At 37.8% G+C, this 26,692-nt stretch overlaps 1 protein-coding gene across 2 annotated transcripts in view; it reads right to left on the reverse strand.

The window, feature by feature from the left end:
• CADPS2 (calcium dependent secretion activator 2) overlaps nt 1–26,692 on the reverse strand; it is a 260,700-nt gene that overhangs the window by 124,883 nt on the left and 109,125 nt on the right. For both annotated transcript variants that reach the window (XM_035893700.1, XM_035893699.1), the window contains exon 7: nt 25,402–25,541. In XM_035893700.1, coding sequence (XP_035749593.1) covers nt 25,402–25,541 — 140 coding nt within the window. The remainder of the gene's footprint in view (nt 1–25,401; nt 25,542–26,692) is intronic.

Here is a 26,692-nt window from a genome sequence, read left to right on the forward strand (position 1 = left end):
GACCTTGATCAAACACGTTGAGTCATTAAGTGCTACCCCAATGTAAAGATTTTCTAACACAGTTTTGAAAACGCAAACGAACATATAAACCATGCAATCACTGTCCTGAGACTTTTGCTCTTAAAAACAGTTCTACAATTTTCTTTCCTTCAACATTATTTAATACTGCTTTCTTTCTCTTCACTCACTACCACATCAAAAAGTAAAAATTGTATTTGTACGGAGTCACAGATTTACCTGATTATACTTCACAATGCTTACAATATGGTAGAAAAATAAACATTTAATATTTAAAGTCAATTTTCCTGGAAAACAAAACAAAAGAAAAGAAATTACATTTCCACTACAAAATACAGAAACACCTAGATAAAAATGTTTTATATCTTATCTTGCCTCAGTCAGTATCATTTTTCTCCTCCAGAAATAGAACAAACAAACTGAACAACCATTTTTTTTAGAAAAATAAAATATGAAGGTTGAATATTTTTCAAAGTGCATTTCCTAGCATTACAAAAATGCAAAACCATATTGCTAAATATTATAGTTCAGTTTCAATTATGTGATGGCATACACAGGAAAGAAGATGGCAGCTTATTTGCTCTAAGTCCATGCTGCGAGAGTGCAGGGTTCTACTTTTTGATGAAAAAATCAGCACTAATGAATAGCTGAAAAACATAATTGAGTGTGGAATACCGGAGCTATTCACTGCTGGGGAAATGAGAAAGGACTTACTACTTCTACAGAGATCATTTTTAGACCGGCCTTTTTATTCTAAGGAATGAAGCAATCTATCTACATCTTGAATGATAAATTCTCTACTTGTAAAAGGCTTCATTTATCACAAACAATGAAAAAAATATAGAAAGAAAAATCAATACGTGTAGCAGTTTAGTCCAGCAAAGGCCTTTCTTAAAGAGAAACCTCAGTCAAGGTTGAAAGAGCAATTAATGCAGTCTCAAAAATCTGGGCCACTCTGATAGAGTTCGGTTAACATGTGGCAGAAGTAATCATCCACTTGTGAAAATGATTTTCAGTTCATTCTCAAACACCTTTCAGACACTCATGATCCCATTTAACTGACAACAATACAGGCTATCTGTGGGCATCATTGCATTCGCTGTGAGAGCCAACGGGGACCAAATGCCCACAGGCACTTTCAGTCATCCCTGCGCGCTTGCATAAAAGGAATCTTCCTTGCACCGCATTCCTCCTTTTATTTAACCCCGCAAGATTAAGCCATTTTTTTGTCTTCAGCTGAGGACGAGAGAGAAAACTGATTCAAGACAACAATATGACCTGGGTCATAAGAAACGTAGCTGTAAACATTCTCGGATTCATTTTAGTACTTTCTGTGCTCTTGAGAAAGAGAACTAAATAAGCCTTCAACAGATGGAATGGAAAAAAAAAAATCAGCCTAAACTTCTACTGTAATTATGCCTGCTAAGGATAAAAAAATGTTGAAGAATGTCAAGTAATACAAACGCAAACACAAATACAGCCACAGAAAACAGTTTCATGTATTCCACTGAGCAAGATACTAATAATATGAACAGGAAAACCTGTGGGGTCCGTCCCCCCCCACCCCCAGCAACTTTCATTTACAGTGTAAATGGTTACTGGCATGCTGGGAGACCAGGTATCCCTAGATTCTTTAACAGTGACATCTTACTGCACTCCAGAGCACCTCAACATTTGTGAATATGCATGCCGGTACTTCTGGAACCTGTGAAGTAACTGCAATGGCAACTTGAGAATTTTTAATCCAATTTATGTCCTATCGTGAAACCTGTTTGGTATGTAAAGTGGGAGTGTTTGTCAAGACAGAAAAACACCCTTTAGCCTTGAGAGAATTCCAGGCAACTAAAGAATGAAATCCTTCGGATGCAACATAAATGTAGAAAGTGCTCCAATTCGAATGTAATCTAATTGCAATGTAAACAGGTAAGGCAGCAAAACTGCGAAAGAGCTGGTGCTGAGAGGCAGACATCGAATGTGCTTTTTGATGCAGCTTACATTGGACTAGCTCTGGTCTGAACCCATGGACCAAACAGCTACCAGTGGTTGCAGCATATATGGGTGCACCCCTGGAGCTCATCTCTTGGTTTAATTTCATCTAAAAGGATAACAGTCTGTGAACACGAACTGTTCCGTGATGTGAAACAAAGCACAGTAAGCAGGAACAACTGAGAGATTGGTTTTAAAAGTGAAAATCTGAATTTAAATGCTAATATTGATGCGGTAGAAAAAGTTTCAATTGCACTGCTTTCCCCTGAGCACACAGTTTGGCTACGGAAACGGTTCCTTATGTTGCCAGACCTTAAATCAACTCAGAAGCATCCTGAGCACCCAGAAGCATCTGGGCATCCAGCCTAGACATCTCGCCACATCACTGGAAGCACATGACACTGCAATCAGATAGAAAAAGCGGTGACCCTTTTTCCAGCCAGGCAGTGATATTATTTGTGATCTGGAAAGCCTAAACGGCCGAGGACCTGTTAATATGAAAAAACTACTTTTGCTTCTAGGTCATACACTGCCACTGAAGGAACCAGTCAAAACACCCTGCTCAGTGTCACACTGGTATAAAACAAATCAATGAACTAAGCTGCCAACTGAAGCAACTCCAATTTCCCAGTGTTGAAAATAGCCCACTTTTGGGAAGGGTGGCGGAGGCTAGTAACAGCAGTGAGCTCTTTTAGGAATGATACTTGGCTTTGGTTATCCGTCGCTGGGTAGGTATTCCTTTTTGCTGTCTAGAAAGCTACTTCTGAATTGATACAACTTTCATAAAGAACATTTAAGCAGAACAAGATGCATACATTTCTATCCTAAAGATCGTCAATTCTAAGTGTTTTTATAACATTTGTTGTCATCATCACTAGTAGGTATTTTAAAGTCCTTATGAATTAGTATATAGAGGTACATTTGATCTCACAAAGGCACAAGAAAATATGTTACACCTGGCATCCCTATTTGTGATTTGAAACGAAGCAGAGAAATTATGATAATTAATTACTCTAGCACTTTCCTTCAATTTGTGCACACAGAAGATGTTTATTCAGAATGTTATGATGTTTTAAAACTAATAAAAATTCTTGACAGCTGGATTTTTTTAAAAAGCCCTAAAATAATTCAATTAAAACCACTATTTTAAAACATCACCAAAGTTTTGAAATGAATCAGTTTAACAAGTCCTAACTTACCTATCATTATTTTCTTAATAGGAACATTGCTTGACACTTGAGCAGTGCTTTATAAACTTCAGGCAATTACTCCTCACATGTCCAGTGAGGGGGTCAGCACTATTATATTAGCTTCTGTGGGAGAGAAATCAGAGCAGAGAGAAGCGAGAACTGTTCAGAATCTCAGGCCCTAATGCAGCAGAAGAAACTTTCAGGAAAGCCTCACACCAGCCCTTATCTTCCAGACATTGGAAAATGCATTTCGGAAGCCTGTAAAGCTGTTCAGCCTTTTCACTCCATGTGTCAAAACATGCAAATTGTTCATGAATTAAAAAAATGTAAAAGACAGTGTTCCAAAGGGAAACAGCAAATTAAATTCCCTGGCTGCTCAGGGAAGTGGTCGAGTCCCCATCCCTGAAGGTATTTAAAAGATGGGTAGACGAGGTGCTTAGGGACATGGTTTAGTGGTGGGATGGCAGTGTTAGGTTAATGGTTGGACTTGATGATCTCAAAGGTCTTTTCCAGCCTAAACAATTTTATGATTCTAAATATGTTTGTCTTTGCAACTCCACTACACCACTTTCAGTGACCATGTTTCCCTTTTATGTTGTATGGATCGCGCGTAAACTACTCGGGGCATATTTCATCTTCAGAGAAAAATTACCCTTTGGAAGCGCCCGTCTGCCTCCGTTGGCTATACCAGATCCCTACAGTGCCAAGACACCACACTTAGGCATTGCAGGTAGTTGCCTGAAAATAGATGAAATGAAGGGGGCTTTCTGTAGCTAGGCATCATGAAAAGTAGATCATGTGACATTCACAGAAAATGTCTGTTATTTGCAGTCTGACAAAAGTACTCATTTTACAGCACAATTCAGAATAATATATATTAGCTTGCTCTTTTCAGTCAGTGCTATGAGGTAAAGCTGCTGTGGATGCAATGACTGAACTTAGCTGATAATGAACAGAGACTACATTGACTGTAAATATTTCAAAATGCTTGGCACACTTGGTAGAAAAAAAATTCTTTGTAATTGTGCTACTACAGAGCAGTCCAGAATGAAAAGTGCCAGAGTACAATTTAAGCAACAGTGGGGAAAATGCAGTTACCTTCTTGAAATTCATATACAATCTTTGAAATAGCAGTCTCTCCCCACATTGCAGAGATAAAAAGCTTTTGGGTAGAAATATGTGAATATCTTCCGGATTAAAATGTTGACACTTCATGCTCCCCTACATTGGAAAACTCCCTTTTAATCTACCAGACCAGTTGGAACCAAGAATATCACTTCTCTTTCCATCCAGCATACAACAGCAGAAAAACACACGATGCTGCCTGTATCAGTCGTGCAGACTGCCTCCGTTGCATCTCTAGCACCTCTAAGGAATGTAGGAACAGTGCCAGACATTAATTTCCATTCTCACACAGCAAAGCACTGTTATGGCTTGTTTCCATGAACTCAAATTAGTTACATTTAAAAACATTCCTGGACAGGTTTGTGAAAGAGCAATTCAATTGCACTGAATGTTAGTACGCGCAAAGAACCATACTTGGCTCAGACAGTCCTTGCTCTGCAGACGGGTGGAGTCTGAAAGAGTACTGAGACGCCTCTTACAAACTTTCCCAGTCATCTGCTGCTGGCCACAGTGGGAGACATGATACTGGGTTAGATGAACACTTGGTCCAAGACAATAAGGTTAATCTAGCATTCTGATAGAGACACTCTCCCTTGGAAAACCTACCAGGGCAGAACGACAACTGTAGGTGAACCTTTCATCAAAAGTTAGAGTCAAAAAAGTACTTTTATACTCCTGGCTGGCTTTTGATGACAATACGGGAGTAAGAATAAGGAAGAAAGCTTTCATTGTATGAGCCAGACAATCAGTTCTCTTAAAACACCCTTTTTAAGGAACTTTCCTATAAAGAATACATGTAAATTTTAAAGATGCCAAAGAAACAAAAAGACTTCTGACTCCATGTCACTTCGGCTCTTTTGAAGAAACTTCATGAAAGAACGTAGAAGCGGCCACTCAAAAGCACATCAGGCCAGCACCTTGTTCCCGACAGGATGCAGAGGGAAGCAAGGAACTGGATGGAAGCACGCAATTATACATCCCCCCTCCTATGCTCATGCTATTACTGGCTCTAGGACTTTCTTTATCTAGAAATGGTGTCTCTGTACTTCCTACTTGTAAATGGATTTTTGTTTCAATGAATTTCCGTAATGGTTTTCTCAACCCTTTTAAACTTTCAAAATCTACATCTAGTGGCACAATTACACATTTCAACTACCTGTGCCTAGAAGCAGCTCTTTTGGTTCGGTCTGTGTCCTGGTTTTGGCTGGGATAGAGGCTAATTTTCTTCCTAGTAGCTGGCATAGTGCTGTGTTTTGGATTTAGTATGAGAAGAATGTTGATAACACGCTGATGGTTTAGTTGTTGCTGAGCAGTGCTTACACTAAGTCAGGGACTTTTCAGCTTCCCCTGCTCTGCCAGGGGCACAAGAGGCTGGGAGGGGGCACAGCCAGGACAGCTGACCCCAACTGGCCACAGGGCTATTCCCGACCATATGATGCCATGCTCAGTATAGAAACTTGGGGGGAGTTGGCCAGGGGCAGCGATCACTGCTGGGGGACAGGCTGGGCATTGGTCAGTGGGTGGTGAGCAATTGCATCTTTCATCACTTGTTTTGTATATTCTATTATTATTATTGTCTGAAACTGCTGCCTACTAGCATAATTCACCAATTGTCTCATGGCACTGGAAGAGACAGCTTCCAGTGTACAATAATTTGCATTACAACCATTAACATGATTGGATGTTTAACCTTAGAAATGCCACACAGAAGCAAACAATCTAAAACTGAATTCCACAAGAGTTATTCTAAGAAACGATAGAAATGCGTCACCGAGAAACATTTCTCCTTTGAGAAACTTCCTTCGGTATCCCTTTAAGGAATTCAGGATTTAAAAAATGGAGTAACAAGATTAGGGAAAAAAATTCCTAAAGAAATGTTAATATCTTGAAAATGGCTTTGTTTTGGGTGGTGGTTAGACAAAACCAAAAAAGTGTTCTACAAGAAAGATAGAAGTCTGTAACAGCAGCACGGATTTGCTCTTTATCAAAAGTTCAAGTATGTAGAAAATAAAAACATACAAATACACTGTCCCTACACCAAAGCTATTAAGCTGGGGCTGATTCGTGTTTGGAGCTGTAGAAGTAGGACTTCAGAAATACAGAATTTACCACCTGTAAGGGAGCATCAGAGCCATCTACTGGGGTCAGCCCATTCTTGCTGCAGAGCAATGCTCTGACAAGCAACTGTCTCCCCAAAATAGCAATACTAAAGTGATATTTAACTGTGAAACTGCTGTTATACAAAATTTTTGAAAAACGTCATAAAATCCAAGAGGAAAAATAAGTTGTAACACCGATGAATTAGATGTGAGGGGAGGTTTGAATGGTTTCTCCTCACTTGAAGTTTTAGAAATAACTTTTTAAAAATAGCATTTATTTGCATATAACACAAAGGTTAAACTGCCTTCTGTGAGTGTTTTGGTGATCAATTTAAATGGAACAAAAATTATGATTAACCTTTTTAATATCACTCATTGATTATTGTTCAAATCTGAGATTGAGATTTTTCAATCTCTTTCCCCAAACAGAACTTTACATGCTTGTGTATATATTTATACTTAGACACACCTGTATAAAAGGACTAATTTCCTGCTATAACTCAGTAAAGAGTTAGAGAGCAGAGTAGTTCCAGTGTCCCATAAACCTACTGGAATAGGCTTATTCCACTCTCCAAATTCCTCTCCGCACAACTCCACTCTCCAAATACTTGATTTACTAAAATACTATTACAGATTTTATTGGAATTTGCAGAGCTAAGTTTCCAACTAGGGTTTAATAACACTCACATTAAATATCTTAAAACCTTCTTCTAAAATAGACTGTATATACACAGAGAAAAACTTCACGTTTATAGGTACTAGAAAGCTACACTTGGAAACTTCTAAAACTAACATGCAATTGCTTTATCTGTATTAGCTAGGAAAATAGGTGCTCTTCTCAATTATAAAGCTTTCACAAAACAATATAAACAAAAGTGAGATTCATTTAGCTGCACTATAATCCTATTCCCATCTTCTCTCTTAATTTAACCATGCTGCCCTCCTGTGGATGTCAGGATATCTATAATGCAATGGCCCAGACTAAGAAAATCTACTTCAGACTGATCCCTGCTACCTGCTTCTGAATGACTTGAGGAGGAAAGAAAATGCCACTCTGTAAGCACAAAAAGTAGTTAAATTAAGCTTCAGGGCAAGGACTGTGAAAATTATATTTGAAATAGTTTTAAAATGAGTACTTTAAGTAAGTAGAATGTCTTATTATTCCACAAATCATGTATATATGGGAGCACAGACTCATACATATTAATAATACATTTATTCTCGAATTAGGGGGAGAACATTCATTGCATAATGACAGGTTACTTCATCTGCTGAAGTGCCAACACAGCTGAACACATATATTATAACGATTATCCAACAACTCAAAAAGCATGGAAATCATTTGCAAAAGTATCAGTATTTGGTAAACTGAAAAAGTGCCAACTGGTGAAACTGTAATCTTTTTTTTCCTGGTACAGAGATACCAAATAAATCTTGAGGAATTATTGAGTCAAAAATACATTATGTCTTTAAAGAAAAATATAAAAAATGGCTTGGAATAGAAGAATCTAAAATTAAGGAGAGGTATAATCAATTATTCAAAGAAATTATCTTATGCAGAAAAAAATCTTTTTTGATCAATTACATTTCCATAAAGTCTGTGTTCTAATAAGCTCTGCTACTATTTAACTGGAAATTAATATTATGCACAAAATATTTATATAATTTGAGCTCATCTAATTTCTGTTAGAGTTGTCAGATTTGTTAAATCACTGGTTTAAAACAGATCACTATGGAACAGATACCAAACCCACCGAAGTACAATAGCTGGAGTGACAACGCTGCCCGTTTTCTTCTAGACTGAATTTGTAAATGCTGACAGATTATACTTAAAAGTCTTAATGACAAAGAATGCTTGAAAATACACTTTTCGTCCTGAAGAAAGACTAACTTTTCTAAAAGCTACAAAAGGTAGAGTGATACTTTCTGATTCCAAGATATAATGTTAGAAAGCAAGCGCTTTTTCTTTAGAACCTTTTTTGGCTTTAACTCAGAAATAACAATGAAAAGTGAAATGCTAAATTTTAAATCAAGCCACCCCCTGCCAAAATATTTTATGTATTATTGAAAAGACTGTGAAATAAATAAAAAGTCTCAGGAAAGGAAAGAACCATAAGAAATTATTTTGGACAAGATGACATTTAGCATAGTCATACGCTATTTTGTGCCAATTAGCGATGTTGCTAACATGCCATATCAATAAAAACCAATTGACCTAAGTAGTGGGGCTAATTAAATGAAATAAGATAATTAAATGCTTCTCAATATATAATGAAAAATTATGGCTGAAAGTGTTCCATAATGTTGTCTTTTTGTTTTCCTATTATCTGCTTTTCTGCCGAGTTTTAATCAGTGTATCTATATGCATAAAAGACAGGTAGTGTCCAGCTGTTAATGTGTTAGTGGCAGGAATCAGGTGTTCAATTAAAATTTATTGAGTGTGCAAGGAAAAAACCCCAAGCCTTCCATTAAGCAGAATACATACAGCTCAATTAAAAATGAATGTAGCGCTTGTGATTAAATTGAACACTCACATTCTGTAATGGCAATACAATTTTACATGACGTATGATTACTTCATTAACTTAACCTTAATCATGCAATACTAATCTAGTGATCAGAGTTATCATCTCTCTGAAAATGGATCCATTGCTTCTCAATATACAAAATAATGGTAAAGCTGCATTTTCACAAATTGTTCATTCCTCTCCTCTGATGCATTTTTTTTTGGCATAGTGAATGAAATGAAAAGCAACTGGAACATTTTTTGAGATCTTAGTCTAGCACATGTTCTCAGCTACGTGCAAAATTTTTTATATTTAATACCAGCCCTGACTGTGTTGCTTGCATAACAACTCCAATTTTGTTTGAATGCATTCATTACTGAAAATGTGTTTCTAAATGGCTTGACTAAAAGATCCTTAAAATGACACTGCGTGCCCATGTAATGTGGTACTGCCTACGGCCCTAAACCTAAAAGGAATCATTCTGTAGTCTACGTGTTCAGACTCTTGCTTCTAAGCTAAGACTTACAGCCAGATAAAAAAGGGCTAGAGAGCCATAAACATTCAGTTTTAGAAGAGACTGGCTGCCAGGAGTCCAGCTGAGAGGGGAGCACATCCTCAGGTAGACTTCTCCACGCCAGCACTATCACAAATTGAGCCAAGTTTCTTATTCTCTTCTACTTGATCAAAGGCATAGCGCAGTCCACTTAAAACTTTGAACTTAGAGTGGTTTCAACCTTTAAATAAGCTTAAAACATCAGTGGTCAAAATCAGAAATGGAGGAACACAGGATAAAAATAGTAACTTTTAAGCCACTGATTTACTGAACAAGGGTTAATAGTTTTGTGTTTAGGATTCCATTCCCTCACCAGAACCATATTCCTTCTCGTCTTTGAAATAAACTTTGAAGAAAAGCAGGTGGCAGTTTTGGGCTGGCAGTCTTCTAACATTATCAAAGGAGCTCTCCATCTGGTAAAGCAAAGGAATTTGGTGTGACCCCGATGGAGACAGCGGTGGAACTCAAACCTACACCTACCACAACACCTCCCCTGCCAATTTGTCCTTGGTTTACTCCATAAAAGCAGCATGAAAGGTAATTGAACAGGTCTTTTCTGTCTCTTGCTCTGAAGACAAACCATGCACAGAATTTGACGTACCTTTTCATACGCATTTTTCACTGACCTGATCTCTTCTATCATTTATGCATAAAGTGAAAAAAAAATCCCACACATTACAAAAAGACAAAGTAATACTAAATCGTTGAACAGATGCAAAGTTAATTTAGGATGGGATTAAATTAAAACAGGTTTGTGACAGTAAGCACACTAAAAAGATTATTTGTAGCACTGGGCGAACTCCTCATTGCAGTTTTTATTTAAATAAAAAGAGTGAGCTAATCGCACAGAATTCTGTATGAAAGCACCGCTACACTGATGACACTGCAGCAACCACCAGCCTACCAAGGTGATGCCATCACATTGCTTATTTGGGGATGTGAGATGTGCTCGAGGACCCTAACAAAATGGTACAGTAACGGAACTGCCAACACGATTGTGTTGACATTTAACAGGACGTGGGCTATTTAAAGGGAGCTGGCTGTGATGAATATACTATTTGGGCAAAACAACAGTAATGCAGGGCCATGAAGACTCTGTTACTATGTCAAAATTAAATGCAATAGTGTAGCAATTGAAGTTACGCTACTGTGGTGAAAAAAAACCCCATGACTAAATGGAATTTATAAAAAGTTACCTCTGCCTTTACATCCAGTATTGTGTTAAAATTATTTTTGCCCATGGAGAAGAGTGTATTATGAGTTGCAATCCACCCTCAGTACAGCACAACTGACCCTACAGGATTGAACTGGGCCAGCATTCTGGCACATACAGAGCATTAGATTGGCTATGTCCAGTTAGCATTTAAAATTATTTTTGCTGTCCCAAATGCCTTTGATTTTGTAAGGGTTTATATACCTCAGGTATATAAAAGCCAAAAATTAGGTGAATTTTACCTTCCTACCAGCAACAGATGGACAGCGCAAGTGACAGAAGGACCCAACAGGCAGGTGGCATGCCCCTGTCCTTGCAGTTAATAGTACTGGCTCTCTCTGTATAGAAATAATGCCACGCCATGCGAGACCATATGCAATGTCAATGTATGTCAGGTGGAAAGAATTCTTTCTCAAATTTTATGTCACAGATTAGCGTATGGTACCAAGAAACAAGTCAGAGCACCTGACGAGAAAGGCTCAATAAGTAAACTGCATCTTTCACCTGCATGATATGTGTGCTATGCTGATTTGTAGTGGAATAAAGCAACATAAACAAAAATTAAAACCATTATGTCAATGATGTTTGGTCCTGCAGTCTGGGAAAATAAGAATATTGCCTAGGTGACTATGTACAGCAATAATGTTATGAATATCACAATCAGTTACATCTTCATTACCACAGACTCATGCACATAAGAAAAGTTTCCTGGCAACTTTTAAAAGGAACTTAGATGGCAAAAAAGTTAAAAATTATAATACAAAATAAATAAAAATACAATACAAAATAAATGTATATATTCTACCATATACAATTCTGGAAAAGGTTATGAAGCAGGGATACTTGTGTGCCAATTTTATTCTAAAGATACTGTCAACAATATTTTGGGTGTATTTAGAGAGTAGTTTTTTTTCTCAAGTTTTAAGCAAAACTAAGAGTAGAAGTCAGACGTTATTCTTAATGACACTTTTCCAAAGCTATGGGAAATGTGTAACAACAGTATAAAGAAATTTAAGATAAAGAAGCCAACCTGAACCTTCCAGTCTGACCAGTCTCCTCAGTTAGAGGGTAGAGTTACTGGGAAGTTCCCACTACTCTGAACTTACTACTGCAAATTTTAGAATACCTCTGATGTGATAAAAATGTTTAACTGTTCATGCTTTATTGCAGTAAAAACCAGCAGCCTACTCTCTGCTCTCATTTTAGTAAGACAAATGATGCACAGGAAAAAACCTGACCTGCCTATATTTCACTTCATGCACATGTAGTGACTAAACTGCTCAGATCATGATCTTCCATGTGAGGACCTAATAAGACACATATTTTGCTACAACATAACAACATATTTTTTTTTAATACTACCTTCAATCCACATAGCACTGAATGGTCAACCCATCTATTCTGCTCATCTTGTATATGAAAAACACTTACATGTAAATGAAGCTTAAACCAAAGTTATTACTTGGTGGTTTAGAACAAAAGCCAGTTACAAGTCACACTGAACTTTAGATTTTCTCAATTCCTCCCCTACAGTTTCATGAACTTAAGGTCTGTTTTCAGTTAAATAGTAGTTCCTCACTCAGTCTTCTACGTTATCATCAGTGTTCTTAATTTTAATGAAAATAAAGAAAAAATCCTTTTTACACATTAGTAGCTTTCTCAAGTTGTAATTTGAGCATTTTCAGTAACAGGCAAGACTGTTTAGATTTTATTCTTTATATTTTTAAAAAATCCAATAAAGCAAACACTTACAAGCACAAATGTAAGGTTTCACAGGAGGATGTATTCCATGTATTTTCAGAATACATGAAATAACCCTTGCGTGAACCCTTGACATGGGTATCAACAGAAGCTGTTGCCCAGTTTTGCCCTACTACTTGTAGGTACTTAAATGAAATACCTAAACAAAAAAGGATGCATCTACTTTGGTAGCCTAGTCTGAATAAGGAGTGTGCTTTTGAAGAGTATCTCTCCACCCTTGGTTCACACTGCAGAACTGATTCAGAGCATGTGAATTCGACTCCTCTTGCATGAAATGAAATCAGACACGGTGCTCAGCTAGTGCATCTCACATATTCCAGCCACTAAAGGGCAGTCGGTCCAGGACAAGACCAGGCAGAGACTGAACTCAGTCCCCAGAAATGCCTATAGGGTGATTATCAGGTCCTCAGCAAACACTGAGTCGCTTTACAGATCTGTTCGGGCACACTTCACACTTGGCTCCCTTTGTAGTCAAGGAGGAGGCACATGCCAAGCACAGTTCAGATCTTCCAGGTTTCCATCTCTTTGTAGTGGGTAGCATAATTTGGGTAGTGTAATTTAGCAGCTAAAAATCCTTCATAGGTGCCTCAGTTAGACAAGTCCGGGTTACTGCTCTGTGCACCATTCATCCTTTAATTCTTCTCTCTCCATGGTAGGATCATCACATGCCATCTGGGTATAGGGCTTAATCTCATCCCACTGCTGCACCAAGGGGCTGGTGCCAGAAGGTACGCAGTCAGCCATTCTCATGCAGTGATGCTGCAATCAAATTTGCTCAAGCAGAGTAGCCACGAATTAGGAGTCAGTCACATAAACTACGGTGACAAGTCCTCAGAGATGCTGCAGCACAGCTCATCACCATCTTTATGTTCTGGAAGTGACCTCTTCTCTAATGTGATAAACTGAAAATCGCTGCCAAGGTTTTTTTCACTTCTTTTTTCCCCCTCACAGGTGCACACAAAGACCAGGAAGTTTAGATGGGGAGAGGTCTGAAGTTGAGAATTGCAGACAGAAATATGAGTAGAAAAGCCTACTTAGCTGTGCTATGGGTCACTGAGATGCTCGGTCATAGGTTCTGAGATCTCACAGGATAAGAAGAAAAAATTGGCACTTACACCTGAATGCCAGGCATCATTCAGGTAAGCCACAAGAGATAATCCATGCTAAAAGAATAAGAGTTTAAGACCCAGTGCGACTGCGACACAACTGTGTTAAAGAATGCTGAGAAGAGAACAAGGTACAAACCCCAGTACCCAGGGAACAGACCACTGCGGATGGGACCAGCTCACTCCGACTGATTACTTTATGGGGCTGAACAAGGATTTTAGCAAAGATGAACCAAAGAAAGATTTGACACACAGGCAGTACTGATTATGGGGATTCTCTGTACCTAATCAGTTATGCATACTCAATCCTAGTGAGGACAGGAAGATACTGAACAAGTGTTGTTAAAGGTATGGTCTAAAGGCAATACTTACACAACTGAACTTGCATCATTTCGCTCATCGCAGAGCTGAAGAAACCCCATCTTAACATTTTCAGAAGCACGTTACTTTTCAGTGAAATGTAAGAAAAAGGAACACCCTCCATAAATAGTTTTACCAATTTTTTTAATGTGAGAGTAGCATCACGATTTAAATATAAATTACATATCCATGAGAAGAGATTCTTAAATATATTCTCAATTCTTTGACTTCATGTTTTAAAAAGTTATGAATAAAAACAAAGCAAATTTTTATTTGAGAAAAAAATATATTTTAAGTTTTCTGACTATTAAGCTTGCTTAAGTCATAGAACTTTTCACTATAAAGTCTATTAAGTCTGCTGTGGTTAAGTTAAGTGAGTTTGGATCTAAATTTATAGCCCAGCTTTTACAAATATTTCAGATTAATTACTATGGAATGAATGAAGAATGACACCTTAATTAGTAATGCTTCTCTTGGCAATTAGGAATCTCTTAGCTTCTCTTAGCAATTAGTGGCAGTGCCATATCATTAAGGTCTTCAGGATTCCCCATGCCTCCTCAGAAGCAATTACTGTGGGAAGCACTGAAAATCAGGCTCATAGCTATAATCTGTTCTCTAAGGATCTAGCAGCAGGATAAACACTTTTGCTTCTTCCTTCCATAGTAATTTTGCATTAACCCAGCATCCTTATCCAGTTAATCATTAACATAATTTGAATGTGTCATTTTTCATGAAGTTCAATTTTAATTTTTAAAAAGTAACTGATTACAGTCAATTGATTTTGCAAAAGTTATTATTAAAATAATTTAAACGAAGGCTGTTAACACATTAGCACTTTTTTCCATGACAAATTGCTAGCATTCATTTAGCACAATGAAATACTAGCATTTAGCACAAATTGAACTAGCATCACGGAAAATACTGCTATGAGACAACTTGGAATAATAAAAGTAAGGCATCCATACATTGCCAAAAGTGAATTAAAAATCAAGCCATTCTATCATGCTGCTTGTAACGTACACAGGAAATTTTCACCTTAGTATATACAAGCACACGCTGCCTTATGAATGTAAAAATGAGGACAGGCTTGTGAGAACTTAGCAAGAAATAATAAGAAAAGATAAGAAATAGTAAGAAAGGTAATTATAGCTACATGAATGACACTTTTGACCCTCTGACTAAACAAAAAATACACACCATTGCTACTGGACCTAAATTTAAAAATGTTTTACTAATTATGGGCCAAAATATGACCAATATTTCTGCTAAACTGGAAAGTTATTGTTTTAGTTTATTAATTATGGGCCAAAATGTGACCAATATTTCTGCTAAACTAGAAAGTCACTAGTTTAGTTTTCAGATTTTGTGTTAGTTTCTCAGTAGTCTTAACTCTATGTGTCAGAAGTTCTTGAAACACTTGGGTTTATGCTGTGCCAGGATTTATGAGTCTTGTCTTGCAGAAAGAGATACTCACATGCTTGTCTTCAAGGTCTTGGATTTTTGGAGTCATCAACTGTCTCAGAGTTAGTGCTGAAAAGAAAGATAATCTCCTCTTCCTAAGTTTTGGTAAAAAGCTCTTATGGTTTCAAGAATCACGTAACTTCATGCAGCAGGAAGAGTACCTGAGTTACAGATCAGCAATGTCAGCCCTTTCCAGTTCTAGGTATCAGCAATGACTACATTTAATGAAGCATGCTGAAGTTTGCAGCCAGGAGACTTTTCCCAGTAGTTTCTGACATATCCTTCTGCAGGATCATTCACTGAGTAGAGAAAATATGCTCTACACGTATAAATATGTGGTGCTGGATGTTTGATGCCATTTTGGCATACCCTGATGTAAAGAGAAGAGCAGACATTCCTGAACATGCAGTGGTATTTGCTGTGCTGTATACTCCTCTTGCTGCTCACATTTTTTTTCTTTTTTTTCTTTAACAGTCAACTGTGTTTGAAATTCAACCAAAGTCTGTTTCATCGGCTACACAACACCACAAAGTGGTGCTTTGTAAAGCACTGGCATTAATACAGTTTGCTTCAGCACTGCAGAACCACCTACACCTACCGCGCCCTGTCTTGATCAGTCCTAAGATCCTGGATTGCCATGTTAGGCCTAGATTGAATATGGATTGGAAAATGAAGCTTTGCAGCTCACACCTCTTCTGTCTTCAAAGCCAATGAAAGTTAGCTGAGGCTCTGATAGTTCTTTATGCCTTCCTGTCAGAGACTACAAGGAAATCTTCCGCTCAGTGTCTCAAAGGTTCTCTGTTTATAGCAAGCAAATATGAGGTCACATTGTCCATGCTTTGAGTCTGAGCATGAGCCAACTCTAATTCAGAAGCGTTGTGACCACGTCAGCAACTCCAACAGTTCTGCAGTGCCGGTGCTGGCATCACATTGTCAGTTTTTGGTCAAGGTGGAGAGGCAGCCAAGTATAATCTGCCTCTCTCCACCTCAAATGGTCATAACTGAAATACTTTGTTAGATTAAAAAGAAACCTCTAAATCACTTTTGCTTCATAAATAAGGTTTCTTTACTAGAGAATCCCCTTTAGATATGTCTGCTTTTGTTCATCTTCCATATTACTGACATCCCCATTAGCTTATAAGGAATTCTTTGGAAGTGAGTTAATCTACATGGGTAGATGAGAATGAAGTTCTTAGGACAACTTGGGCGCTAATTTTGAGGCCAGCTACACTCAGGAAACATTCTCCCATTTGCCAGTAACAGGCGAGACAAGAAAAGCTGTGCACACTATAAAATCATAGCTAGAGGGAGTGACTAAGCTTTACTTAGACCCAGCTGACTTGAATACACACTTGATTCCCATGATGGGATCCTCTTGCAGCAAACTGCTGCATCCTACAGTGTTCCAACATGTCATATCAAGATTCCACAAGGTAACAACTGAGCCTCAGGAAACAGGAGCAGTTTCGGTTGTACGGTTACTGAATCAAGACTCAGGTGCAGACTGCCACGTTCCTTCACGGCAGGCACCCTTTACCCACCCACGATGAATGAGTGGCAGAGGATTATTTTTTCATCAGTGGCATAAAGGTAGTTTAAATAATCTCCCATTTGTATACGGATCACAGGTCATCTCAAAATGCTGGAAAGCCTGGTGTTGCAAATGGCAGTGGGCAATCTCCGTCACGTATTTGTAGAAAGATTTGTTTCCTAAACGTATTTGAGACTATTTAGGAGTAACTGTAATAGAAACGATAAAGAGTACTGATACACTCCACCCATATTTGTTACAGCTCTACTGTTCTTGTGACAGGGTAAGAAAATGCTTTGAGCAAAACCGCAGATGTTAAAAATACAGATCAAGCGTGTCTGCTGCCAAATAGAACAAGTTCTGTGTGTCAGAGGACATTGCTAACCCTAAACTACCACCAGTGCAAACAAAAAATCCTCACAGGAATTAATTGAAGTGAAATTTATTTCATATAAAATATCTATTTAATTTCATTGATTTTCCTAAGAGTATATACAGGGACACTGTTTTATCTATAAATAGCAATATTTATAACTAGTAAGAAAAACAAGGAATATCAGTAGAAGTGAAGATACTTCTCCTAACTGCATAGTTACCTGTAGCGAAATTGTCTTACTATCTATCAAAGTAGCCCAAGTTTCACTTAAAATAAAAGGAGACTTAGCTTTTAAAAATCGCTTAGGGAGCTAAGATAGTTTATTCTGACCAGAATTTAGATTTGAGAAACTATGAATTAGGCAGAATAAAAAAAGATGACAAGTCTACCTCTTGCTCTGGTAATTCATCTTTCTAAAGCTTTGTTGTCTGGTGATTAGGCAAGTCGTTTAATTTAGTAGATAATTATACTTCTGAATGCAGTATATATATAAAGAAAAGTTTACCTTACCAACTCCAGTGTACCTTCCCTTTTTTTCCCAGCCAATGTCTTAGCATTGACAAACCAACCTGTCAAGGTATTCCTCCCTACTTAGTGGCTTTCAGAAAACTCAGAGAACTCTGACATAGCCTAAATACCTAAATTTTTGACTAAATGATCAGAAAAGGATTCCAAACTATCTGGTGTTATGCAAAGTTTGCAAACTTCAAACAAACTCAACAGTTTCTTCCATCTGACTTTCCTTATTTTTCCAATCTCGACATCCACAAACTGAAAAAGAAGCCTTCCACCAAAGGACAGCGAGAACCTTGCTCTTTGAAGCAGCAGCTGAAATCAGTGCTCTGCTATCCTTTTTTAAGCTGGAAAAAAAGTGCAATAGCAAGAAACAGAAAGCTAGATGGTGCTAATATACTGACTTTGTGGTTACAACTAGAAGTGCTGCAGCCAAGCATGGAAAGACAAGTCAAACATTGTGAAGAGATACAGAAAAGTTTACATATGTAGGTGAAGAAATGCCACAGTTAGATTTGGTTCAGGCAATTATATTGTGTTGATAAGAAATGAAAAAGAGCAACAGGAATCTCTCAGATAGCCCCCTCTCCCTTTCGCAAGAGAAAAATGCTACTGTCCTTACTAATGAGAAAAGTATTTTCAGTAACTGTTGAAAAGTAATGCAGAAAGTTATTATCTCATGGAAAATAACACTCATTGAAGAAGTCAATGCTACATATTAGTAGATCATAAAAAGTATTAGTAAGGATTTTCTAAGATGTTGGTTTGTGTGTCTAACACTCTTCACTTGGAAGCAACTGTATACCTACTCATTCTAAGGGAAACTAAACTTGACATTTTAGCTTAGCCAAAATTTTGTTTCTATTTCATCTTTTTAGCGTTGGTAAAATAAATGACTTAGAATGATTCTGACATATCTGTGTGTTTTGGCTCAGAGAAAGGTCTGAAACCAGTTTCAAATTCATTCTGTGCGACACAAAGGCCTATCTGTGACAGGGAGCATGCAGCGCTTGCTAAGAGAAGCGTGATTGTATTCCTGACCTCTTACTTTATCTGTAAAAGTAACCCAGAGAGTCATTTCAATGTGGTCACCTTGCACATCTCTCTGAAATAACGATACTGGGAGCAGATCTCGTCTTCAGAGCAGCCTTCAGATTACACATCTGGGAGTTATAAAGCTAATTCTGTTTCTCCTCCTGCCCTTCTTCGCTAGCTGACCATGGACAAGCAGCACGTAAGAGCTGGCACCGCCATTGTTCTGGCTAACTTCAGTGTCCCCATGGCTCTTCTGAGCTGACTTATGAGCTCACTGGAGCTATGACAACAGCTTATCCAGGTGACGGCCACACACTACAGCCCTGCACCTGAGAAGCCAGCAGACCCCAGTGCTATCCTCAGCTCGGTCACTGAACTGCCCGTAACCTTGGGTGAGCTCTGTTCACTCCTGTCCTTCATTTCACTCATCTGTAAAACTGAGATAATTATACTTGCCTTCCTCTCCAGTGAACTCTTTCATCAATGGGTGACAAGTGTCATTGAAGTGAGAGGGGAAAATTACTTAGCCTTTAATTCTGCATCTTGGAAGACTGCTAACCAGGGCATTCGTCTCACAGATTTCCTTTAGCTCTAAAACTACAGCAGCAGCAGGAGAAATGTGGTACTTCAGTCGCATTAAGGAACCAGCAGCTGTATTTATTGTTTATAAATGCTCTCCCAAGAACACCTCGGTCAATTCCAAGTGCGCAAGAGAAAAAATTTTAAAAGGTTAGCAAATTCATGGTGACCTTTACATTCTGAAAATATACCCATAAAAAACCAACGCCCACCCCCCCAGCCTCCACCCCATAATAATAATAAAGAAGTGAGAAGAAAAGAAGAAAATGATTTCACACAGATTCCTTACAATTTCAGAGAGTACAAGTTCAAAAAAGTTGCCAAAATAATTGCTTTACAGATGAGAGACAGGGAGAAAATCTGGGCATGTACATGTTCAAATGCTTGTAGAATGTATATTCCTAACACAAAAGTTTAAGAAATTAAAGGTATAACATTTCTATATGCAACCTGCCATAGCAGAAAGCAGAACAGAACTTCGAAGAATTAATTTTGCTTTTCCAATCTTGGAAAAAGTTCTGGATAAGAGCTATGCTAAAATGTTTTAGTTCAGAAGTCAAACCCAAAATGTACTACTTTGTAATATCATCCTGTTCAGGCTGTTCAATTTGTAAGAATTTCATTTTATGTTATTATTTATTTTTCTTTTTTTCAGTATGACCATTAAGCATTACTAATCCTTTTAAAGCAAGCTCTTGGAAAAAACCCTCAGTATTGCTTTTTTATTTCTAGATTGGAAGCAACAGAATAATACCCTTTAGTAACCACTAGGCTACGCTAACAGACAACTTAACTGACACAAAATCTACTTTGAAAAATAATGCATGCTTTAAATGCACACAGATGTGCAAAGGTACATTGAAAAAACCCATTAGAAAAATAATAAATAAATAAATAAATAAAAACGCATTAGAAAAAGTATTTACACTAACACGCATAACTTGAGTGGATTAACCTGTCCTGCTTGGGTTTTCAACCCTAATTTAATTATGAACCGAGTGAGCCTTCCTGAAGCAAGCAGTACCTCCCTAATGCTGCTATTCTGACTTGACAGAAATGAACAGGCTTTTTAGCATTTTATATAAGAGTATTTTGGGTCAAATTTTGCTTATTTCCTCTGATGATTTGTTTTAGATTCAAGACTGCAACAGAAGAAATTAATAGAAATGTTCAAAAACCTCCTTTTGTATGGATGTTGGCTTTACTATCTTAATAAAGATTAGAAGAAATATCTTCTGTGTGCTCTGCATTTTAGACAAGGAAAAGGTTACAGCATTCTATGAGAAGACGACGAATACATTACAAAATATGAGAAAGGAACCTGAAGTATCATGACCTGTCAATAATCAGAACTGTTCTACAAATCCCCATTAATGAGTGGCATTTACCCTGTCATTACTCAGAATTTCTAGCTGTACATGCTTCCCCTTGTCATCTACTGACAGGGTTTAAACAGGAAAGGATGGTTATATATCCTTTGGGTTCTTTCATACTTTGAGAGCCTTTCATGCAAGAATACAAAAAAAAATCTAAAATACATACTAGGATTATGTTTACTGTAAGATGTATATGAGTACTCCTTATTTTTTAAGCATGTAATAGCATGTGTAGAAAAATCATGGAGTGTTTCCTTGATCAAGTGCTTTTTAAAAAATCATGTTAGTAGAGTAACTTTAGATTAGCTGCATGAACGTGTCAACAAAAACACTAGTGTAAAAGTAATGTGCTTAGCAAAGTTCTTTTTCAGAGGTACAAATGAACTGCAATTGAGATTCATAGTAGTGATGAGTCATTTATTTCTTGCTCTTAGAACGGTTATAACCTATAATGAAAAAAATCCCAAGTTTATAATTTTATTCGAAATATAATTATTTGTTATGACTACGGAGACCCAAAGAGGGAACGTGATCTGAAAGTGCTGCAGTCCACAATGCTATTTGTGAATTAAAAATCTCTATTCAAGTACAAGACAGTATAATTTGTAAAACAATATTCCTGAAGCATAAGTGAGAGACAGGTTTTGAAGTCTTTCAGCATTATCCCCTGAGTCAGTAAGTAAAGTCAGTCTTAAACTGGAGAAACTTTTCTGAAGGAATAAAACTGTAATCCCACAATTAGCTTGGGTCTGTGGGTTTTGCTGACCCTGCAGAAACAGAAATATTTTGAGCGTAGCTCCCATATCTGAAAAGACGGTCTCTTATTACCATTATTATTTTTTTTAATTGTGATAGAGCATAAATCTAATAAAACCCCTCTTTCTGCAGTTGGCTGTGGGGTAAAATTTTAATTCAACTTTGAATAAATTTTGAGATTCTCAGCTGAAAGGCCATTATCTAATGGCAACAGATTGCCTTTTTCTCCTATGAGACAAATATGAATCTTGTATGCTAGCTTGTTAACAGACCGACACAGAAAACCTAAGTTGTCCAGTTCAAAGACTGAAAAACAAGTTCTGGAGTTTTGAAAAACAAACTGAAGAACTAGAACTTAACTGGGATAATCACACTAACTCCATTAGAAGTCTGTCATTACGGCTGTAAAATTCAACTTGCTAACATGATGAAATTCCAGCAGCAAGGATGATGACATTCTTTCATCCTTTTATTTCCCTCCCCTTTTGTTTACTCCATGATACTGTGCTTAAATATCTGACTGCAGACTACAAATAAAGTAAAATTTTTAAAAATAAAATAAAACAAAATAAAATAAAATAAACCCCCCCAAAACATCCCAGCCCTTTTCACTGTTCACGACAGCAGCAGCTGCCTTCCAGCTCTTCCAACACTTTATTTTCTCCTATGGCCTGTTTCATTGCATGTTACTCAAACACTGTTTTACAGAGAGAACAGAGTTATTTGCTTTTCTACCTCGTGCAGGTTCACCAGGGAACTGCAGAGCCTGGCACCGCAATAACGCCTGGGCCATGTGTTGGAGAAGTGACCATGCCCCACTTCCCCCAGCTCGTGAGGTGTGCAGGAACATTTTCTACCAGTTGCTTGCCAAGATTTACCTTCAAATGTCTACGGCACCGGCAATTGGTATTATTCTCACTTCATAACGGGAGAACTGGAGTACTAAAAACTTTAGGCTTCAGATATTAAGAAGATGATCTAATTTTTAGGATGTTTGGGACTCTAACAGCATAACATATTTACAGCCCAGTTTCCACCGATTTCAGCTAGTAGCTGTGAGTGTCGGGCACCTTCATGAAATCAGATTCCAGTTTATGAAACTGGGCACAGGAAACAAATAACATACCACCAGTTACTATAGGTGGAAGCGTTGGTGCCTCTTCAGTAGCACAAACAGGGATAAAAGCCAGTTCTTCCAAGCATCCCTCAACGACTTCAACCGCAAAATATTCCTTTGCCTTCCTGTAATACTGTCCATCATCCACCCTGTGTTTCCAGCCTCTTCACAAATGAGGATTTCTCTGATAACACAGTATCAGTCCAGAACCAGAATAGCTTTACTCTGTGCATTCAAGCAGGTGGGAATCCCTCTTGAAAAAATAGCAAATGACCACTTAATACTTATGCTCACCCGGGAAGTCAAGAGAAGGCTGCAGAGAGTGTCGGGATGATGGCTTTTCATAACTTTAATGGTTCCTGACCATACACATTAATAATTCTTCTAGCAGATGCGTTTTTCCCTCCAAAGAAACACCCTTTTCCTTCCTCTCACTGCAACTCCCATACCATCATACAGTATTTCATCAATGTTTTCAACAGTTATTGGAGGAATTATTAACCTTTTTATTTCACTTCACATGTATTTATGGTGGAGGAGTCCATACAGCCGTCCTTTGGTACCCTAACTTTCTTAGACAAATGTGTAGGTAAGAATCGTTATAGCTAACGGCTATGAAGAAAGGAAAATGATGACTGACCTCGAGCATTTTTGGTGAGAAGAACAATAATATTTGCCTGTAGAATAATGACAGCAGTGACCCTGAAGTAAAATGAAGACGCACACAACTGTGCCAGGAGATTAGGATTCAAAATCAACGTCAGGAAGTAACCAGCAGCAGCAGCAGCAAGATATAATGATTGATTTAAATTATTGAAAGTACTATTTGATTGGGATATCCATTTAATGCTCAGACAAGAAGACCAGTGACGTAAACCAGTATGGAAAAGCAAATCGGGGGGTTAGGAAGACCCTCTGAAGACCCCAGAAGAACAGCTCCCAGCCAAGAAAGCCTCTGGGCAAACCCAGGAGCACGATGGGAGGAAGCATTGGAGTCTTATTCTTGTTTCTGGACCCAGGTCAAATTAAGATGCATGATGTTATACCCTAATTGGGGTTGCAGAGAGCACGACCCCAACACTGTCAGTGACCTGATCAAAAATGGGGACTTTTCCCAGTCATCTGTTGGGATAGGCGCATGGGAGCACAACACCCTTGATGTAGCTGTAGTGTGGAGCATGCAACCGAGCCAGGTCACGTGCATGTTAGATGCATCTGTTGTGTATTATTCGTCACTGATGTTGTTCAAGTCATCTGTCCCCATGGTTGCCTTTTGACACTGAAGAACACAGGCAGCACCACGCCACTCCTGCAGCATTCACTGCGTCAACTGGCTGAATGCCTTCCAGCAGCAGGAGACTGAAACCATCCTAGGTGGACTGAATCTAGACATGGATGTGCCACAATAACCAAACCATTACAGAGGTGTAGAGTGAGTGCAAATGAATGGGGCGGGGGGGATGGGAACCGACAGGAGAGCATCATGCTTTAGTACAGGCAAGCACTTGTCTCTCCTCCCTAGGTCCTCTCCATTCCAACTTACTCTTATCAGCCCAGTCTTCCTGTTCTCTCCTGCCACATAATCCCATTTTCCTTATTCATGTATTTGCAGCCCTGCTTCTAAGCCTTTTCATCTCAGTCCCAGCCTCCACACACAGTAGCTCCAGCTCCCCCATCGGCTCTATGACTGGTTTCCCTCTCTTTCCTCCCAGCTCCTGGTCACCAGCCACAGGTCTCCAGCCAGCAAGTCTCGCTGTTACAGTCCTGACCATTTGTGTCTAAGTTTCTCAAAACCAAAATGAGGGCTGAGGTTGATACCTGGGAAATTTCACTCCAACCAATTAAAGCTTTGCCAAAACTTAAATAAGTTGGGGGTTTTTTTTGTTTGTTTTAAAAGTATTGAATATAGGAAATTTTGGCAATTGCTGACTGTATACAATGAGCAGAATATTAAGAGGAGTAGATTAAAAAGAAATCTAAATAGTATGGCCACTACATTAATTCTACATTAACTTGTTGAATAGTCCTCCTTTTTTGAAATGTACTTCTACTTAATTCAGCAGATGTTAACAGGATGGAAAACAGCCCTGGTAATTGCTCTGTAACAACAGATACAGCCTTCCTTGCTGTCGGCAACACTCCCTGGTTTTGCAGTTGGAACGAGGAATAGTGGTGGCAGCTGGCTAGGGGAGCTGTCTTTATGAATAACCTATTCCATTTAGTCCCAGTGTTAGACGGAAAAAACATCCTTAAACTGGTATTCGTACATAAATTCCTTTCAAGAGAAATACCACACAGCGGACAGAGAAAGAAAAGGGGAGACTATGCTGCAAGTACCACCGCATTCAGGTATATAATTAATCCTACTTTAATGGAAAAATATCTTTCTCCTAAGTATCAACTTTTTTTTTCCAAAGTGCTATAAATTGTAACATTCAAAACCAGTTTCTCAGTGACACTGTACTCCGTTCTGCATTTCAGAGTCGGCTCATCATCTGTCTTTACACACCACAGAACACCTGAAATATTATTCCTGACCATTCCAAACTTTATGTATAAAACGAGGATATAACACAATGTGGTTATATCCCCGTTTTATACATAAAGTTTGGTTATATCCAGGAACTGTTGTACATGTTTATAATGCTTTACAAACCTTATTTTTTTAGCTACCTATGCTTAAACACAGGCATAACGAGGCAAAATAATAAATACAGCCAGCCAGCAAACGGACACTTACCCACAGTGCTTCATGTGAGGTGGTTTATCCATTCTCACCGCCAGTTTAATTTTCAAGTCACTGTCTTGGCTGTTTTTGGGGACTATCATTTTATGCAGATCAGGTGACTTTGGGCTATTGGATGTTGGATACAACACTACCTGCAAGTCATAAAATAGAAACTTCAACGAGTTGATACAAAAAAAGATCTGCTAGTCTTTAATGGAAACTTCTAAGCAGTGAAGATTCTTATTGCATCTCCTCCAATCTGACAGATGACTAAAAAAGGTTTCATATATCTAATAAAACAGTTGACTCAGTCTTATTGTAACAGACAAATTTCCAAAATAACTCATTCATTTTCTTACAAATAGGAATTTTCATAGTATGAGCTAATAGAATTTCCTCCTCTGTTAGTTCATTCTGAGTTAGTTCTGAGTTCATTCTGAACTAACAGTTTTAGACAAAAAGGAGCAGTTTACACTTGAAAATGGTCATGTACAATTAAACAAGAACCTAAACTTTTACATTACTCGGGAATCTACTCGCAACATCCTATTGAAACAATTTGCTGTAGCATTATGCAACGTTGCGTGATGTTGCTTGAGTCAAAATATGCTCTTTCTTACCTAACTGAAATATATTCTTTCCTACCAACTTCATTTTTGATCATTAGCATGAATAAAAGCCAATTATAGTAAAAATCACAGAAATTGGAGATTAATTCCAAAGCATCTTTGCTGCAAATGGAATATAATAAATGTAAGATATTATGTCCAGTTCACATGTGATACGACACAAACCTTTTGTTTAATCTACAGTGGTAGACATATAAAAAAAAACAACAACCCATCAAATTTTAAATATTTAATTTTTAAAACATTGACAGTTTTACTAGCTAACCATTAATTTTAGATTAATATTAGTCACAAGCTGTTAAATATTTATTTACTTACCATCCAGAAAGTTTATCCATTTATAAACAGTACAATTAAATATTACTACTTCATGAAATCCTTACCCACAGTCACACGTTTAGCAGTTACATGTTGCTGAAACATAATTTCCTTTCATTCTTATTATAAGCAATACTTTTGAATCAATTTAGACTCAAAAATATTCTAAACATGTTATTTAGGAGACTTTCATAACATTCAGTGAGTTCTGAATTACTATTATCATGAAGCAGTATTTCAAAAGTAACAACACTCTAAAAAGCAGCATTCTTCATGTCTTTCATTTCTTGAAAACCAGAATTAATCATAACGTTAACCACCAAGTTAATTTCTTATACATAGTCCTTCTGCCTTGT

Source organism: Egretta garzetta, unplaced genomic scaffold (assembly GCF_000687185.1).
Source record: "Egretta garzetta isolate BGI_Z169 unplaced genomic scaffold, ASM68718v1 scaffold64, whole genome shotgun sequence".
Taxonomy (NCBI): domain Eukaryota; kingdom Metazoa; phylum Chordata; class Aves; order Pelecaniformes; family Ardeidae; genus Egretta; species Egretta garzetta.